The sequence below is a fragment of the Lepisosteus platostomus genome, chromosome 2 (assembly GCF_059453375.1).
Source record: "Lepisosteus platostomus isolate fLepPlt1 chromosome 2, fLepPlt1.hap1, whole genome shotgun sequence".
NCBI classification, from domain to species: Eukaryota; Metazoa; Chordata; class Actinopteri; order Semionotiformes; family Lepisosteidae; genus Lepisosteus; species Lepisosteus platostomus.
The window spans coordinates 58,634,432-58,653,685 of NC_142612.1; the positions used below are offsets into that span (position 1 = coordinate 58,634,432).

Genomic DNA, 19,254 nt, shown 5'->3' on the forward strand with positions numbered 1-19,254 from the left:
ATAAATTATTGTCAGAAAAAAACTAATCAGAACTACCTTCTCTGAAAAATGATACACACACACACACATATATATGTTTGTTTCGTTAATGGTCAACACATAATATAACTTGCATTTTCTTTAATGATGACGTTTGTACATACAGTATCGCGTATAATTAAATACCCATGATGCAGCTTCTTTTTCCGCGGGTAGTTTGTTGTTGAAGTTGCAAACCTGGGGATTGTAGGTTTCTGTGCCTGGTTATGCAAACTAGACACAGCTGCTACACTATGACGAATGAAAAAAGGTAACTGACTCTGAAAGTAAGATTAATCCCAACTTAATTACTATTAGAAATATTATAAAGAAGCACGCTTTCTGCTTTCGCTGTTTTGGGAGTAATGTGAATTATGCACTGTGTCAAATGCATGTGGGAATCAGACGTTAAAACTTTCTATGATGTCCTGCAGATACAGTGGAGCCGGTACCGTTATGGTAGTACAGTAATATCTGTTTCTTATTTTCAAGTTACTTTATATGATGTGTATATATAGTTGTATTCAACTTTACAACCGTATACCAAGTGTGGGTTACTTTTCTTTTGCGTTAGCCTACAGCTGATACACGCTATGATTACAGGCTGCGTGGAAGCACGCAATTTGATGTAAAGCTGCTCTTTTTATGTCAGGTGGTACGTGGAGTGAAATGGAAGCGACACTGATGCTCCAAGGCTGCCGTTAACATTTCAAGCGTCATGGACTCCACCGAGCTGCCAGTGAAACTCCTTGCCTTCAATGGCGAGGTTCTGACCTTCCAGGTCTCGGGATCGGAACTGCGGTTCCGAAGGACGGCGTTCCGGCAAAGCACGGGGCGTTTCTCCGTGACATCCGAAGGGTCGGCACTCGTCAACAATGACGGCAAAAACGTTGCCATTCTCTGCTGCAGCTCTGCTTTAGATGTAAAAAGTGGCCTGGTGGTGCCTTGTGTTTTGCTCAAACAGAACAAAAGAAAAAAGGCATGTTTCCAGTATACCCTGTTCACATTAAACAGTGCCAGTTCTTTGGAGCCCCAGATGAAGTTTAAATTGCAGTATGAAATGAGAGAAAATGTAGCACTGTTGCAGGGTCCTACTGTCTTGTGGAGTCACGAGGAGACAGTTTATTGGACATCTTTACAGGCTGGCAAAGTAACGCCGGTCCCTGTTCTGTTTTCATCAGTGTGCTTTATTGGAGAAGTGGCCATGGGAATCCAAGACATCATTATACTAGGTACCCAAACACCGGCTGCAGAACAGCCGGTGATGTTCCTTGGTTATCTCCTCGGAGCTGGAAGAAGTTTTGATGGAGCTTGGCTGCTACCTCATGAGTACAGTTCTGTAGTCACATGTTTGCTTATCGTCACTGCTGAAGAAGTAAATGGGGAAATGAAGACGCGTGTGGTCGCAGCAACGAGTAAAAATCAGCTGGTATGGTTTGAGGATGGAGTTCCCAGAGAGGTCTGCCAGCTGCCGTTTGAACAAGCCCAGAACATTCACACAGTCACAACGGGCAGAGACAGCTGCCTGCTTGTTGTAACTTTCCGCTTTGGAAATGTATGTGCTGTATGGAAAGAAGGTTTTCAGGTATTCTCTTTGGGATTTTTTTTTTAAATGTCAGTCCATTTGATTAAAGTTATAACCAAGTAACTTAGTGTCTAGTGGTCCAAATTAGGAGGTACATTGACAGTGATGACGCTGTAGAGAATGAATTTCCTTTTATTAAACAAAACCTGCTGCCATTTCCTTCCTGTGTAATATTTCAGTCACTTTCCACAAGCTGCGTTTCATTTAGGACTGAATGTTTTTGCTATTTTATTCAAAATTCAAAAGGGAATATTTTTTCTGTGTGTACTTCATATGTACACCTAGTGTATAAATCAAATTTGCAGTTGATAGCAAAACTGTTTAAATTAGGAGCATTAAATTAGGTAGCATTTTGTAGGGGATGTTTAATGATACAGTGGATGGTTTTACAGATAACTACCCCACTTATTAAGGTAGTTCAGTTTAAAAGGACTGTGTAACAGCAGTATCGCGATACAGAGTAACAGTTAAAAATGCATTTCTTCTGCAAGTCATGAGAGAAAGTAGGTCATATGATGCGTGGATGGTTTTATATAGTTTAATGCTGTATCTATGCAGAAGACAAACATCTTTGAACCTTAAGAGATGTATCATTGCAGTGCACTGTAAAGAGTAGAAAGTAATATGCAGTAAATTAATCATGTACACCCAGAGGTCTATGATGTTAGATTTTTATGAAAATAGGCTACTTAGAAATAACATTTTCTTATTTTTCTGGTATTGTAAAATAGTTATGTGACTCAAGTAATTGGATATTAAGAAAAGATAAAGCATGACAGGAAAACTTACTGAATTTAGTTTATCTTAAAGTCTTTGAAAACCTTTAATCAATGTACAATATTAATTTTGGTAGGCATGGTATTCAATGACTAATTATAAATATTCTGTAACATTATAATGCCTCTAAATTATTTTTTTAAAATACTGTGTGCTATTCTTTACATTGCTGTAGCTGTACTTATTGTATAATAGGGTTGGTTTTAGTTCTGCACAGCTTTTTTTAATTAAGGATTTAGAGAGATTGATTATAGAACTTCCTTTTACAAAGCCTACATGTATTATATACTGTCTGTGCAGTGTGTGAGTTTGCCTATCAATCTGTTTATTGGTATTTTTCTTTGCTTCAGGTTGCTTCTAGGTGGGAGGGAGTCAGTGCTCTCCATGTTGATGACTTTGTTGGTTGTGGGAATGACCAGATCTTATTGGTTTTTGAGAACCACACCACAGTTGATGATGTTCTGAGGGACTTCAGACTCACAGATCTTGGTGCAATTGCCTACACGGTAAGGACATTTTTTGAACAGATCAAACAGTAACTTTTTTTATGGCAGTGCCCTGCCTATGCGTTACTCATCTCCACCTTCTTCCTCCACCGACTCTCCCTCTTTCTCCTCCTTAATACCCCACTCAGACTCTGACCTTTTCTTTCCAGAGCCATAAACCTGCCACTTGCACTTAGGAATCTCTCCTTTCTGCTGTGTGTTCAATATCCTTCCCTGGTTGTCTTCCATGCTGTTTGGCTGTTTTCCATCTGCTTTTTTAACAGGTGTAAAAAATAAATCATTTAACCATTCTGCTTTTATTTAACTTACCCCCCCCCCCCCCCTTTAAATTATTAAACCTACTTAATATAGTCCAACTACACCACCCTCCATAAAGGCCAGGGACCTTTTTCTTATAATAAGGTCCTTTTACAGTAGGTTGCCAGGTCAATCTTAGTTCATAGGCAAGACACTGACATTGGTTAATATAACATTTGTTGTATTTGAATGGAAAAAAGGCAACTAAGACAGCTCCAGCCACGTTAGGTGGATAGCCATACAATTACTTTCCAAGAACAGTAAAATCACACGTGATAGAAATACCCTTATAAATAAGGTATGGTGAAACAACCACTCTCCCACTTCTCCCACCCACTTCTAAGTGACTTCTAAGTCACCCCTGATAAGTTTCTTCGAAGGCTAGCCACACCCAATACAACCTGAGCAATAAATAATTCAAGACTGTGTCCACAAAAGTTAAACCTAATTTTATTATCATACAAAAGTCCCAGCAATGGCAGTCAAAAGAGCAGAAAAACTCAGCAGACAAAAACATGACTTCAGTATTCCCCATACACAGCACCAATAAAAACAGTACAATGAGAAGAACAATTAAAAAAAAATCATACATATGGAGAAGCTGAGCCAGAAGAGACATACTTATTCCGACCAAGCTGAAGAAAAATAAAGTTCAATAATATCTCTCAAGACCCATCCACTACACCTTACTGACTCAAGTATAAAAGAGATGTCACTCAGGAACAGTTCCAAAAACACAGGTTCTCTGGCACTATGTCAGCTCTGGCGTTAAAATCCCCATCGCCGCATAAACAACATTGGAAAGTAATCAGAGCAACCCAATCATGGGGCCACTCATAACAGGTGACAGAAAAGAGAATCAAACAATTACAACTCCTTCCCCTTTACACAGGTGTATATTAAAGCTCTCTTTAAAAAGGCAGGCCTGAACCGAGTCCTTTCAAAAAGACTATCCTGGCTCTTTCTTCGCTTCCCATAGAAAACCCTTGACTGCTGGACTGCCAGCTCTCCGCTCTCCTGCTGCAGTGCTTGCTGCTTGACCCTCTCCAGTCTGCCTTGCACTCACTGTACCTGATTTACACTTCCATCCTCTGTTACTGACACCCATGTGTTGTGCACCCCAATACAGACAGGTCTTAGTCAAGCTCAGCATGACTATGATTTAATTTTGTTTGGCATATTTTTTTTTTGTCCTCTTTAGGTTTAATGTGATCATGGCACGTTCCTAACGTCCAAGCCTGTTCAGGCCACTGGTCGAATGGCCATTTCTGTGGGACAGCGGTTCTTAAGGATCAGGTGTTAGGAAATGTTGGGGCGAAAATGATTGTTTTAAAAAGTAATTCTTTTCTGTCTTCAGAGTAGTGTCGACACTTGTGAAGATCTGAATGCGGATGGGGCTGTTCAGGAAAATTATCATATTTTTGTGCAAGCACTGGAAACCAGACTACAGGTATGAAGTGTTTACAATGTAGAAAAGGAAAGTATGTATACATTTATAAATTCTTGGTCAGGGTATGGAATTGAATTTGTACCTACTCTAAAGAGCCCTGATGCACTAAATAAGCACAGTCCAAATTTAGCATAGTCATGTTTTTTCGCAGAAATTTCACGCCCAGGGTGTAACCACAGTGTATCATTATTCTCAGTGAGTTTTTGCATCAGACCTTGTCACATGTAAGTTTGTATCTGCTACATCAGAATATAAGGATGTTTTAAACAAGAGGATCTGTCCCTCTTTCTTTTTTTTGTTCTTGAGTAGATCATTTACTTGTTTCTTGAAAAAAGCCAGGGTATGAGTTTCGGCAGCATGACTGGGTAGCTTATCCCAAACTCCTGCAGCGCTGTGTAAAAAACGTACCCCGTGTTCTCAGTTTTAAACGTGCGTTCTCTTAGTTCCTATTTGCAGCCTCTGGTTCTGAAGGAGTATATTGAGCTGTCTTTGAAAAATGCCTTTGAGGATTTGGAGTTCCTGAATCGGGTTTCTTCTTGGTCTATCCTGTTTGAAATTCAAGCAGTTCTGATATCTTGTCAGATCTGAGCTCACAAATGTTTTTGGTTATTCTTTTCAGGGCTGATTCAATTTTTTGCATTACAACATCTTGGCATTTTTTTTATTGTGGTGACTAAAAGTGGAAACGTACAGGATATGTCCTTATGGATCTCTTAAAATGTTTTGATGCATTTTAAATTGTAGGCTTTTCCAGATGTAATTATTAAAATAACAAGGTTAAAGGGTCTGTTTATTGCGCATGGCTTTTATGATTCACATTATTAAGATACTTTTTTTTTCTGTTCTGTGTGTGATATTTAAATTCAAATACTTGGATGTCAACTAGAATTGGGGCAATCACTTGAAATAAATCCACTCTAGGACAGATGAAAATGATAATGGCAAGAACCCCTCTGTGCTTCTAATACATCACTATTTAATAGCTTTCACTGCGGATCTACTGCATATCACCTAGCAAAGAATGTTTAAGGAAATGGCAGGTTCTGGCCTTAAATTCTTAGCATGAAAACTGTAAATTGGAAAATAAAATTCCAATGTTTATCTTTGGAAGTATCTGTAAAAAGCATGTGATTTAAAACATCATTGTAAATGACATGGCAACCTAATACACCATCTCTAACTTAAACATTGTTTTCTTCACTTCACTGTCAGTGTGGTTTGTCCTCAGTCCAGAATATTCAGCTTGATTTGGATCTGAAGGACCGAGTTCTGTTGCAGTCTGTCCAAGCATTTACAGGCCTCATCAAAGGAGAGGAGAACATCCTGTCAAAGGGAGAAGAGGTACATTTAACATATTGTTAAATATAACATCCCCGTAATGAGTAAAGAACCAAGTACCATTTCAAAATTGCCAGATTGTCAAGATTATGGTTACTTTATGCATTTGTCATATCTGTAACTTTGCCTATTGCATATTTCATGAATTTATAATGCCTTGTGAAGTGATTTGGCTGATATGCAATCTGCAGCTGGAACTTCTTCACAGCTCTAGGATCCATGGTCTCAGTTTGGCTCTATCTGTGTGGAACTTGGAGGTTCTTTCCAAGTTCTCCTGGTTTTTCTCTGGGTGCTTCAGTTTCCTCCCACAGTCCCAAAATAAGTTATTTGGTGTCTGTAAATTGGATCCTGTATTGCATGTCTGTAAGTGAGAGTGTGTGAGTGTGTGTGTGAGAGTGACCTGTACTTTATGATGGACTGGTGGCGTGTTCTGATTGTATGTTACAATGTCCAAGTAGATATTAAGACTGCCGCATAGAGCAGCTCCTTTGTACAAAATATCAGAAACATTAAATCTTTCTTCTGGGAGCTTCCCTTTAGTCTACATTGTTTTTTTTTATCTTATTACGGTTGCCTTGCACAAGCCTGAAAGAGATTGAATTACCTTTGTCTTCTTCTGTCCTACAGAAAAATGGTCAGTTTGACCATTAATGCTGAACAGTATTAACAAAATCGATTGCTCTACCGTGGAATACTTTAGCTATTAGAAATTGAACTCAAATCTAATCAGTGCTGTTTTGGGGATAACTTCACGTAGAATTCACTTTAGCCTGGTTTAACTGATACAGAAAAACTTTTAAAATATGTAGTGGCATTGTATCATTCATGTCTAAATTGTTGCTTCTTAACTTTTATACATGAATTACATATAATTGTTAAATATTTTTATGACTGGTGTGATGTTGCTCTTCATATCTAAATTGCTGTGAAAATATACAGTGGATCATAGTCAGTATAATTATTCTATAAGTAAAAAGAACCTATCTCTCATATTATGTGATCTTTTCTGTATACAGTATGATGTATAAATGATACTTTTAATGTGAACACTTGCATAATGTCAGTGTCCCATCTCCTATACTATGCCCTCTACTGGTGTGTGAATGTATCTCCATATGAGTAAACACAAGAAGGTCGTTGTTTAAGGAACGAGGAGGCCAGCTCGGCAGAGAAAAGGCAAGAGCATGGCAGATAAGACAAAGGCATCTTTAAAAGCTAAAATATCTGAAACAACAGTTTTGAACCAGAAGCAATGTTGACCGTTGCTTTAAAGATGCAAATAGCAAGAGTGTCTGTGTTGTGAATGTTTTTTTTTTCTCTGCCGTGCTTAAAGATCCTCTTTCTATTGCCTTTAGGTTTTATGTGAGCATGTTTTGAGACAGTTTTTGCTGTTCATCTTGTTTTTTTCTCTAGTAACAGAGGCTTCTCATGCTTAATGTTCAGGATTTGTGTAGTTTATAGGTAACAATGTTTTTGGTTACAATGTGGGATTATATAGGTTGATGCTAGACAGATACATTCCCTGCTTAAAACCAATATTGGTATAAACATAAAAAAGCAAAAGTGAATGTGAAGAATTGCTTAGTTCAGTGGTTCTCAAACTTTTTGGACCAGGTACCACCCCTAATCCAACCAAAGCATCCAAGTACCACCTACAAGTCATCTCATAGGAACCCCAGAAATTCTCAATGACCAACATGACCGCGCGTGCACACACACTCACACATACATATAATAAATATTATAATAATGCACTTTATTTGATATAGCCCCTTTAAAGGTGGCTTCTAAAAGTGTTTTACAGAAAAAAAAAAACATTAACAACGACTAATAAAAAAGCACCATTTCAGTGAGAGGGGTGAGCCTGTTTAGTTGAGGAAAGCAGATGTGAATTAATTTTTCGAGCCTTGATACCATTCACAACAGAGTCTAACAGATATTAAATCGTCAGGCATTTTCTTGACGGCAAAGGTCTCGCGGTGGATGTTGTAATGCGTACATTAATTTCTGGAGCAACCTATCTAATTCGTGCAACTACACCGTTATGTCGGCTTGTCATTGCTCTAGCACCGTCTGTACAACCTCAGACGCACTTTATCCAGTCGAGGCCATTCTCTTCGATAAATTCATTCAGAAGCTGAAATATGTGCTCTCCTGTAGTTCCTGTTGGTAGCGGTTTACAGAACAGAAAGTCTTCGTGGGACATGCCCTCAAACTCGTATCTAACATAAACGAGCAAATTGGCCAAATCGACTACAGCCTCATCTAATTGCAGTGAAAAACATCTGCTCATCTTAACGCGCTCTATCAGTGTACTTTTGATATCATCCGCCATTTCAATAATTCTATGAATGACTGTCTTTCAAGGGGAGGGGGGCAGCAGGTCAATCTGTTTAGCAGCTTTTTCTCTACACATAATACGTGTCAGCTCTTTTGCCAACGGTAAATAAGGTTCTTCAAAAATAGTGTAGCTTACCTGCTTTAGCAATACGCAAGCTTGCATTTTTCCGCGTTTCCGTATTTATTTAAAGTTTTTATTTCATGCACATGTGAGCGAAACACAGAGACGCTCGGTGTATTTTTCTCAAATTAGAACAGTTCTTAAATATTTTTCTGTTATCACGCTTTCGTGTGCTCACAAGATTACCTGCGTTCGTAGCACGTATTTCTATGCATTCCTGTGTTTAGAGCGTTGGCATAGTTCCAAAATCACGCACATTCTCCTTTCTCCCTATTTGCTGGAGATGCAGTAGCTTTTTTTAAATACAATTGGTCACTTGCATCCATAGCACGCATTCCTATAGAGTGGTATAGAATTACAGAGTATCTCTTGTGTCCACTGAAGTATTAGCGCGCACTGTATCGTAGTACGTAGGCTGCGTATTCGACACGTATTAAAATACAAAATATGAAAACCCGTCCCGATTTTTCAGCACACACGACACAGTTCCAGGATCATTTGGCGTACCACCTGGCGGCACGTCACGTACCACTGCCGGTACACGTACCACAGTTTGAGAACCACTGGCTTAGTTGAATTGCAATAAGAAGGCTGACTTACAGGTACAAGGAGTATCAGATTAGTCAACGAAACCTGAAATAGACAATAAGTATCAAAGTATTTGTTGTTCTCATTAGTGGTTTTATTTTCACATAGTGTTTCCATCTGGAGAACAAAAAAGAGAGAAATTTTAGATTACTTTTACATCACATGACACTAGCCAACACAAGCACACACACACATATATCAGGACCAACTTTCCCAGAAGCCCATTAACCTACCGGTATGTCTTTGGACTGTGTGAGGAAACCAGTGCACCAGGAGGAACCCACACAAACCTGGAGAAAACATACAAGCTCCACACAGATAGCACCCAAGCAATTAAACCCTGGGCCTCATCACCGTGAGGGAGTGCTGTACAGGTAAATATTACATCTAAAATGTGTGGTATGCGTTTAGGGAATAAGCGATCCTTGTCACCAGCGGTTGGTTATATACCTTGACTGAAATTGCTGCTTGTGATGAAATGGCCTACAAGTTCTGGCCCCGCACAGGGGAGGCTGGGCTCATGAACCCTTTCACAGCTAACAGGCCAGTTCTATTTCAGGAGGGCCTAGTGTCCCTGTGGGAAGAAGACACCGCTGTGGACAGCCCAGGTGAGGAGGCTCCAGTGGCGCATGTGGGCCTCCGCGGTCTGGCAGAGAAGGTCTGGCAGCGTGTTGTTGGCGACAGCTGGGTCGTGGGCGTGAGGCTGGCAGAGGAGGCCTCTCTGTGAGTATCTGCTTTCCAGACTGGCGTGTGATGGTGGAGAGGAACGCTAGGGTTAAAACTGGCAACGTAGACTGGCCTGTTTTTTTAGATAAATAACCGATGCGTGTATCTGAGGGTGTACATTTATATTTGCCATTGGTTTGAGATGTTTTTTTGCTAAATTTACCACTCTGTCCATTGCCATTGTTATCAGCAGGGCATTGTGTGTGGCCTGGTTTGCTTTGGCTGGCAGCTGATGGCTCAAGAGACTTAATCTCTTTATCAGCCCCTCACACTGATCTGCAGGTGCCAGGCCATGCACTGCTAGTTCAGGATAGGTCACAGGACACAGGAGTTGGTGCACACTGATCCTGTTTGCTCCAGGCAGAGCAGGTTTTCCTGTTTAGTACAGGAACGATGCCCTTGCAAAGCGTCATACTAGTCTGTGCTATTATTCAGGTGCAACAAATCTCAAATACTTATGTTTTTTTTAGTAAAAATAGTGTAACACTAGTTCTTAAATTTCTTTAAACCAAACATTAGATATAACTCCACTTACAATAACTTATGACTGTGTTACGTCATAGCACATCAAGAATGCAAACCTTTTTCACCAGTTGCGACAGGAATTTTTGGAGACAAAATTATGAAAACTTGTTGCTGAATTGCAATGTGAGATGAAAGGAATATCAAAATAATGATTAGATAACGCACGTCAGCAGTTTAAAAACAGGTCACATATCACATCCTTTGTATCATCTGTGTTTCCACACATGGTGTGCTTTTAGATTTTCCTCCAGTCTTGATATGCATGCAGATCTGAACTATCATGGATGTGAGTTCTTTCCCAAATAGCACTTGACCATTCGTACATTAGTCTGCCATGTCCATTTTTGTATATTTGTTTCTTTTTCGCTTGATACTTTTCCTGGTAGCAAAAGGTTTACTGGCTTTTATTTTCTCTACGCAGACTTTTGCATTGGGTTCCATTATCCATGTCACACTTTTGTCACATCAGTGTATTCAGATTGATTTCTTTTTTCATACGTTTGGAATTGTCAGCCATTGTGCCCTTTTAGATCCCCCAATTTGGCGTGTGCTGTCTCGGGGAGGGATGTGAACTACACCACCTCCTCTCCAGAACTGTGCAATGTCAGAGCTCCCCATGGCCTGCTAGAAATAGCCTTGCTTGGCGAGAGCATAGGCACTTTGCAGCCAATCCAACCCCTGCTTATAGCCCAGATGCAAAATGTTGACCTTAGAGCTTTTTTCCATATGAGCACAGTTACAGAACGAGTCAGTTTGGAGTCCCTGTTTTAATCTACTTTAAATTAAGCAAACAAACACGGGTGAAACGAAGGACGCAGTCATTTTTTTTCTCACTTTATTTTTAATCCTGAGTAGCTGTCATGACCTGACTCTAAAGAGTTCTATTTCTGCTCTTCAGCTGCAGTGAAACATCTGTGTTGGTGAACTAAGTAGTTGAGGCACTGAAAGAAATTCAGCTGTAATTTTTATGGGTCCCAGCAACTCGCACATAATGTCTGCCTCGATCACTATGGCAACAGACACATTTTAATAGCTCTCCGAGTCTTTTTTCAAGCATATATAACAAGTCTTGCCGGTGATAAAACAAACACCTTGGTGTCATTCTGTCCTTGGTTAACCGTTGAGGTAACATCAGGCATAGCAGGAGCATTCTGATGAGGCCAGACCTGCAAGTACTACAAAAAGGCTTGGGCTATTCAAGTTATAATTTAGGGAACCTCAAATAAGGTTCATTTGTTCAGAAAATCAATTGTCAATTTTTTTACTAGACTTTTAGCAGATGTTCCTGTTACCATGAAATTCGAACAGTACGGTACTGTGTGCAGTTTTAACATTTGTTTTCTTTTAGAAACGTGAAGTAATCCTAGTGAAACAAAACACTTGTTTGTTTTTTTTAACGGCAAGCGGTGCCTTTGTCTTCCAGATCAGTGGGCGAAGTGAGTTTATCGGTGCTGATGGAGCAGGGCTTCGGAAAGGCCCCTGCAGTAATCCAGACACGCAGCAGTGTGCTGCAGCTCGGCAAGCTCCCCTTCCCCTGCCCGTCCTCCCAGTGTCGGGCCGAGCCCGCACCGAAAAAGACTAGGCTGGGGCCCAGGCTGCAGAGTGTGGGGCAGTTTGGCACGGTGGTGGGGGGGCGTGCGGAAATTGCCCAGAATCGGGCACGCACCGTGATCGCCGCCACTGAGCTGGCGCCACTTGTGGCCTTTGTACACCTAGACTGCCATTTAATGCTTCATGCCACAGCTGCACAGAATCCAGGCGTCTGGGGGGAAGGGCAGCCAGTGATTGTGCAGTGTGGTAGAGTTTCTCTGGACATCAAGGACATTTCTGCTGGAAAACTCTTCCCGAAATCGTTGAACAGCAAATATGCTACAGGTAAAATGGGCTCCTTCTTCCCCTGTTTTCAAGTTAAAGTGAGAGGCAGGGGAAAGTTGGAAATCCAGTGGCCTTGCAATATTCTATACATTCTACACACCACGCCTCTATTTTGTGCGGTAATAAATATCCAGGTCTACAGATTTAGAAACTTCAAAAAATCATTTGTCTTCCAGAACTCAAAACATGTGGTGTTCTACTGGAATTTTAATGATTTGTAGCCAATTAAACATCTTGTACAAACTGGGACTGTTTCCTGCATTCAAAATAAATTATGTTTATGGTATGGTTTTTTTATTGCTTTTTTAATCAAAACCCCTTTCTAAGGTCTCTTCAGGCTTATCAGGCATATGCCTTCTTTCACACAGTATTTGCGTTGGCTCTTATGTTGTTATTGAAGATAAAGTGATAGTTGTAGATGTCAAGTTGATACTAGTCCATAACTCCATAACATAGTCCATAAAAAAATGAACCAGTGACTACGAAATCTTATTCAGACTTTCAGCAGCTGTAGAGTCATCTTTACATATGCTAGTAGCACTGGGTTTTTATAATATTAAGCTTTTTCCCATAGAAATACCTGTTAACTCTTTTTTGTGGATTTTCTTTTCTAGAGGAAGCTGTGGAAGATTTTCTCAGCCTTACAATGGTATTAAAAAAGTGGTTATTCCAGATAAGATCTCCAAACTATACTCTTTGTGATATTTCAAAATGGCTCTTGGGACCAATGCAGTGCCAAAGACTTGCTGTTAACCCAGACTATCTACTACTGAATAATGTGGACACTTCCAGTATGATGTTAATCAGTTGGCAAGAGAAAACAGCCTTTGAGGGAATTTTGCTAATCCATTGCAGGTAAATTCATCATAAATTGTGCATCCATGCTCATAGTGGAATGAAGCACTTCCACACAAAGAAACAGACCCATTTAAAATGCATGTGACTGTTGCATATGGAGAGCTTAGTCCTGTGATGTTAATGTTGGCAGGCTCTGACCACCTTCTAGAAACATTGTTGCTTCTTTAATCTTTATGCTCTCAGTTGGATGCACATGATAACGAACTGAAAGTCATACAGCAGAATGTTCTGCCAACATCTGGAATAATGCCTGTCATATTTATAGTTGTACAGATGAAACATGTTTGTTGTTTAATGACATTGAACCTAAGGATTTCATGTTGTGTTTTGTGTTTCCAGTTGCCAGACCAGCTTACTGAGGTTTTTAAATTCACTGTGTACCTTTCTGCCATCATCCTGTGAGGTAAAGCAGCTGAAAGTGGGACACGCAGAAGACCTGGCTGAAAGTTTAGCATCATCCTTAGAGGAAGAGGTGTGGACCGTTAGGAACTGGATTTCCTTGCTGATCACTAACCCCACGAGTGAAAAGCAACTTGCATCAGCTCTGCCCCTTTGCCAATCCTCCCCAGGCTTGGCCGGACAGCTTCAGCAGTACAGAGAGGAGTTTGAAAGAGACAGGAAGCTGAGCCACTTCAGTTTAAACTCGGAGGTAGAAGTACAACTCTATCGACAGCTCACGGAGGCCCTGGCTGATGTTCAGCTAGCAGGAGACAAGGTGGCATGGGCACTCTGTAAATCCTAGTGGCCTTCCCCCACTGTGCATGGTAGCACTGGGGAATTGGCTTAAAAGCATTTGGATGGGATACAGTGATTTTATTACAAAAAAGTCTAGGTGTTCCCGTCTAGTTTTTTTTTACACTTTGCTGATCTGAAATTAAAATAATATTAATTATAATATTCTGGATATATAACATTCTGGTAAGCTGTGTAAAGAATGGAACTGTTTTCATATAGCTTCAGTTTTAATTCATCCTTGTGTGGTAGTCATTACATGTTAATGTTTCTAAAGGTTAAAGTTGATAACGTTTACATTTTCTGCATTTTTCATTTGTCCTTGTGTCCGTGACATGTCCTTTCACTACAGGTAGAAACCCTGAAAGGATAGCAGCTCCTGGAATAACTTTCGTAAAGAGTTTGGCATTACACCTTGTGAATCTATGATTTCACATTTCACATCTGTCTGCAAAAGATGTTTTTTTTCTGCTCCTGGTTTTCCTTGCCTGAGTGGCATCTACAAAAAATTGGCCTGTGCTGAGGAGACTGTTAATTGGAAAAAGTAACAGAATGTGTTAATCAAGTTGGATGTTTCCTCATGTGTGAGATTGAAAAAGATATTCACCAGAAAAGAAAATATAAAAGCTTGATGATGCAACCAATGGGTTAGGTTGAAGCTAGGTTGTCACTTGTTTTTAAGTAAAAAAACAGTGTAAAAGTAAGCGGATCACAATACCTATTAGTGTTGTTTAAAGATTTTCATACTTAAGAATTGAAATAGGCATCCTACTGTATGATATATTTTCCTCATTGCCAGCACAGTACATCTCCTGTTGTACTGTACCGTATATATACTGTACCTGTAAATACAACTTCTTAATTTTCTTCATTGCTGCCAAAGTGTGTGTGAGGCTTCACTTTCTGTGGCATTAGTATTAGTAAACTTCCACATTTTATAAATAAATAGAGCTCAAGAGTGTGCTGAAACAACAGTCCGGTAAGGCAGAAGTTTATGTGCCTTTAATAGTTTATTTATTATTCCTTCAACATTTTGTTGTATATAAATGTATTCAGCTTTTTGCAGAAAAATAATAGGAGTATTTTTTTAAGAGTTATGCTACAGCTATCTATTATAGGAACACTGCTTAATGACCCCCCACCAGCTGCACAGTAGACATATAAAGAAAGGTCAGATTGAAACGATTGTTTACTGTAATTTATCATTAAAGTCAGAGTGTTATGTACTGTAATAGATTTATCAAAATAACAAAATACCTTGCAAGTACTGCACCTACGTTTTTGCTGGTTTCTTTTTGTAGTCAGTGCTTTTAATCACAGATCACTGTGAACAACATTTAATAATAGTTTTACACTAAGGTAAGTAACGCATGCTAAATCATTTGATCCATGTTCTGATTTTTAACAGTGTCCTCAGATGTGTCACTCCTAAATGTTTTTTTGATGTGTTTGATACGTGTAGGTATGCGGTTGAATCTATACTTTAAGATCACAAAGAGTACGGTAAAGCTCACTGAAGAGTGTGGATTACCCAGCAGTAGATGTTTGAGCAGCAATATCTTGACAAATTTGGATCAAGTAATGCACTTGCTTCTGAAACAGAAGTCAGAACCTTTTTCTGTCCCTTTTGTTCCTGTGGCACTAAGCCAGTAAACTGCAGCATCTCCCATCTGTTTCTGGTGCCTTGTGTGATTAAAGGTAAACCGAGCTGTATTTTCATTTCCTTTATACTTCTGCTTGTTCTCCTGTATCACCCGATTAAAATAATTGTTTCAAATTGACAATTATATCCATATGGTGTGGTATTTTTCACCTGTCATTGCTAATTAAAGAAAAGGAACTGTATTCAAAGCTACATTGATTTAATTTAACTTTGAATCCTATTACATTCATGTTCCATAAAAAATATTTAAGTTGCAATGATCTGTTTATGCATCCTTCGGAAGAGAAGTTAACCAGAGGTTCCGACTACTTGATCATTAAAGATCCCTTTTGAAAAAGAAGGAGTGTTAACACAAGTGGACTGTCTGCTGACACACTTTCCCCAGGTGGGGCAGCCTTTCAGTGGCCATTGAAGGAGGTCCCTTTCTGTACAGGTGGGGCACTCTGGGAAGGATTCTTTGAGATGTCATTCTTTATTGCATTCTAGATATGATCAGTGTGGTGTGCCTGACCATTCAATTATTATCCAGGATTTGGCTGTTTCATTTTTAATAGTATTATTGAACAGTGACTATTATGTTTTAGTTCCAGGCACTTGAACCTACTTTATTTTTCAGAACTGCCAGTCACATGTCATGGACCCTCATGAATTTGAAATCGTTCATTGTGTCTTTACATCCAGAGTCACAGTGCTTTCTGTAGACCCACACAGTGAGATTGAACCAAATTCATCCAGGCTCCTCTGACCTGCCTGCCCACATCATTCATTAATTATTGTGACAAATCCGTTTATTGTGGGCAGAGGTGGAACTGTTGAAACTGCTCAGAGTAAGAGTTTAGAATTTAGAATGTTTAAAAAATACAATTATTGACATTGTTGCAGTATACTCCGCAATAATAAAAGAGTGACTCTATGCACTGATATGCTGTAAAATCTTGTACAAAGAAAGTTGCACAGATATGTTTCATACAGTAGGAGGATTAGAGAAGCTGAAGTGGTAGTTACTGTACTGGAAGAGCACAGTATTCCTGTCATTTTGTCTGTAGCAGAGCAAGCACAAACAAATTTCAATCCTACTGTGTGCTTGAGTGGGGTTCTGGCCCATGTGGTTTTATCCACAAGCATGAAACGCTTGCTGTTTTGTGTATTGATTCATACATGTCTGGACTGCTTGAAGCCAGAGTTCCCTTATCACTTACCAGCTGGAGTGACTGTGCCTTTTTGTAAAGATGCATTGTTCCCTCATCCCTAACATCTTAACTTGGTTGCACTGAGGAATTTGTATTATTTTATTTTCTGGACTCCCTCCTCTATTCTCAGTTTAATCTTTTTAACCCACAAGCCATTGATCCGTCCCTTATTTGGGATCATTACATTTGAATGTGTAGAGCAGTGCCACCGAACACAAACAGATATTTTATATTCACAAGAAATAAATGCAAATGATATTTTGTGTTTTTGTACACTTTCTCTTGGTGTCTTATTTTTATACATCCTATGATTGTGTGAAATAGGTGCAAGCATACCCTAATGGTAGTGACAGCAGAATTATTGAATAGTCTGTACCCAGCCAATACCAACCTATACCTTCAAGTAATCATTAGACACGGAGCCTAAAAAAACTTGAAACAGCAACTGCAAAAAAAAGTCCCCATGATGTAGCTCTACTGGCGTTTTTACTGAACAGCTGGGACATTCTGTGGATACGTTCATTATGCTTATGTGTCATCAACAATGTTGATTAATCAGGGGTCTACTTTGAAGGTCTTAGGCTGCACATTTGCATTGCATGCTTTGCACAAGGTTGCAGATGCTGTCTTCTAGATTGTGTCCCAAACTTCCTTCTGTTCATTTGTCCCTGAGTTCCAGGTAGCTCCTCCTGTAGCATACAGGTTGTCCCAGCCCATTCCATCGATTGTTTAAAGGAAGTGAATTCTGGCAAACAAGGAAGCCATAGCATTGTTGTCTCATTCTTATCTTGCATGAAAGCTGTCTGTTACAATACATGACAGGCTTGAGGATGGTATTATCCTACTGGATTGCTTCATGTCAGTTTAAATCTGCAGAGAAGACCAGCAGGGGAGTCCCTGGGACTTTAACAGTGTAACACAGTACGGTGAGGTTGCCTTCAGTCAGTGTCACTGGAGTTCAGTAGTACCTAGGCACTCCCACCCAGACCATTACAGTTAGACTGGTTTGCTGTACACGGAAAATACCGTATTGATCTGCACGCCTGTGCAACACTGGCTAACATTCATTAGTGTGGTCTAATGGAACCCGGATTCAATACAAAAAAGAGCTTGGCTGCACAGCTGGCAGTCCTCCTGTGATGAGGTGCTGTTCACTCCACCTCGCTCAGTTGTGTTAGTGAACATGGGTGAGCACTGGCTTCTGTGTGGCTGTCTGGAGCTCTGATGCAGTGGAAATGGCCCTGCAAAGAGGATCATGAAGACAGGGCAGGGTGACGTGTCGCACGTGTCACGGTGTCTTTGATGGGCTGTGTTTGGTCGTAGTGTCTTGTCAGGCTGGAAAATGCTGGCTGTGAACTCGCTCAACAGCGAACAACAGTATGGTGACTTAGCCCACCCCGCCACATACTGATCGCATAGATTGTAATGTAGATTTTCACCAGGCTTGACATTGAGCAGGTTGAATAACCTCATCACCTGTGCCCGGTCGCCTCCCCCTCTTTGGTGATTTTTACAACTTATCTTTTATAACAGTGGAAAGCTCCCCACTATATCATGGTCTGTCATGAATGAATTATCAAAATGATACAGTACCAGAAAGATTTAGTCTGTTTACTTACATTTTCTAAAACACAAATGTATAGAACAACCACAACTCACAACTGGCAACCCCCTGAAGCTCAGCAGCAACGGATGGGAGACCTCCTGGGAAAGATAAGGTTGCTGCTGGAAGATGTGTTAGAGGGACCAGTAGGGGGCACTCACCTGACAGTCTGTGTGGGTCCTAACACCCCAGTATAGTGATGTGGGACACTATACTATGAAAAAGGCACCATCTTTCGGATGAGCCAAAAAACTGAAGTCCAGACTCTCCGTGGTCATTAAAAATCTAAAGGCATTTCTCAAAAAGAGTGTAACTACAGCGTCCTGGCAAAATTCCCCCACCCCTCACCAATGAAATCAATAAATAATCCAAATAATCGGCTTCGTCACTTTGTCCTCCACCCCACTGATAGCTGTTGCGTAGTGAGTGTACTGGCACACATTAGGTGCCATTGCATCACTCAGATGGTGCTACACATTTGTGGTGGTGGACGGGAGACACATTAACTGTAAAGATAAAGCATTTGAGTGGAGTGTCCAGAACAATGCTATAACATTGTCTATACCACTGTTCATCTGAGTTACATTTAAATCTGATTTTGAACCAATTTAAAGTATTAAAATTTAAACTTAATATAAATGTAATGTATTTTTAATATGATTTACCACTCTGCTCTCTGTTTTTGTGTGAAATAATCATGTGTGCAGCACACAAGCTTGTGCTTGAGAATGCTGACTCCAGTATTGAGCTGTGCAGCCCCTCATGATATTTCAAAGCAGTTTATACAGGACTTCCTTGTATTTCATTTGTTTTGCACACCTGAGCCACAGATCCTGCTGTCGGTTCACCTGCTTTTTGTCTAACCAGTTTTTTTCAGCAAGCCAGCTTGCTGCTAATGTCTTGTCGGTGTCAGCAATACTGTAGAATTTAAATGCACAGGAAATCGCAGTATTTACACTCTTGCTAGGGAAGAACTGATGTAAGCTTCTTATTTATGTTGAGTGTCCTCAGCTTTTCTTAAAAAACATATTCCAAAGGGCACCATATTATGATCATATCTCT

General features: G+C 40.0%; 1 protein-coding gene across 2 annotated transcripts; it reads left to right on the plus strand.

Moving 5' to 3' along the window:
- Positions 1–176: 176 nt before the first annotated feature.
- fancb (FA complementation group B) lies at positions 177–15,520 on the plus strand. Of its 2 annotated transcripts, none has more exons than XM_088609499.1 (9): positions 177–305; positions 671–1,603; positions 2,731–2,886; positions 4,541–4,633; positions 5,846–5,974; positions 9,580–9,743; positions 11,695–12,146; positions 12,761–13,001; positions 13,344–15,520. In XM_088609499.1, the coding sequence occupies exons 2-9, from the start codon at positions 737–739 to the stop codon at positions 13,744–13,746; spliced, it is 2,505 nt and encodes an 834-aa protein (XP_088465625.1). In that variant the 5' UTR covers positions 177–305; positions 671–736; the 3' UTR covers positions 13,747–15,520. The 2 variants fall into 2 exon arrangements, with proteins under 2 accessions (XP_088465625.1, XP_088465624.1); XM_088609498.1 differs by having other exon boundaries at positions 177–289.
- The last annotated feature ends 3,734 nt before the right edge of the window (positions 15,521–19,254 follow it).

What these genes read in the sequence shown, in the direction of transcription:
- fancb (XM_088609499.1), top strand. Translation starts at nt 737, where the DNA reads ATGGACTCCACCGAGCTGCCAGTGAAACTCCTTGCCTTCAATGGCGAG. An exon ending in TTGGTGCAATTGCCTACACG is followed by an intron (nt 2,887 to 4,540) that starts GTAAGGACATTT and finishes TTCTGTCTTCAG; the next exon opens with AGTAGTGTCGACACTTGTGA. An exon ending in TCCTGTCAAAGGGAGAAGAG is followed by an intron (nt 5,975 to 9,579) that starts GTACATTTAACA and finishes GTTCTATTTCAG; the next exon opens with GAGGGCCTAGTGTCCCTGTG.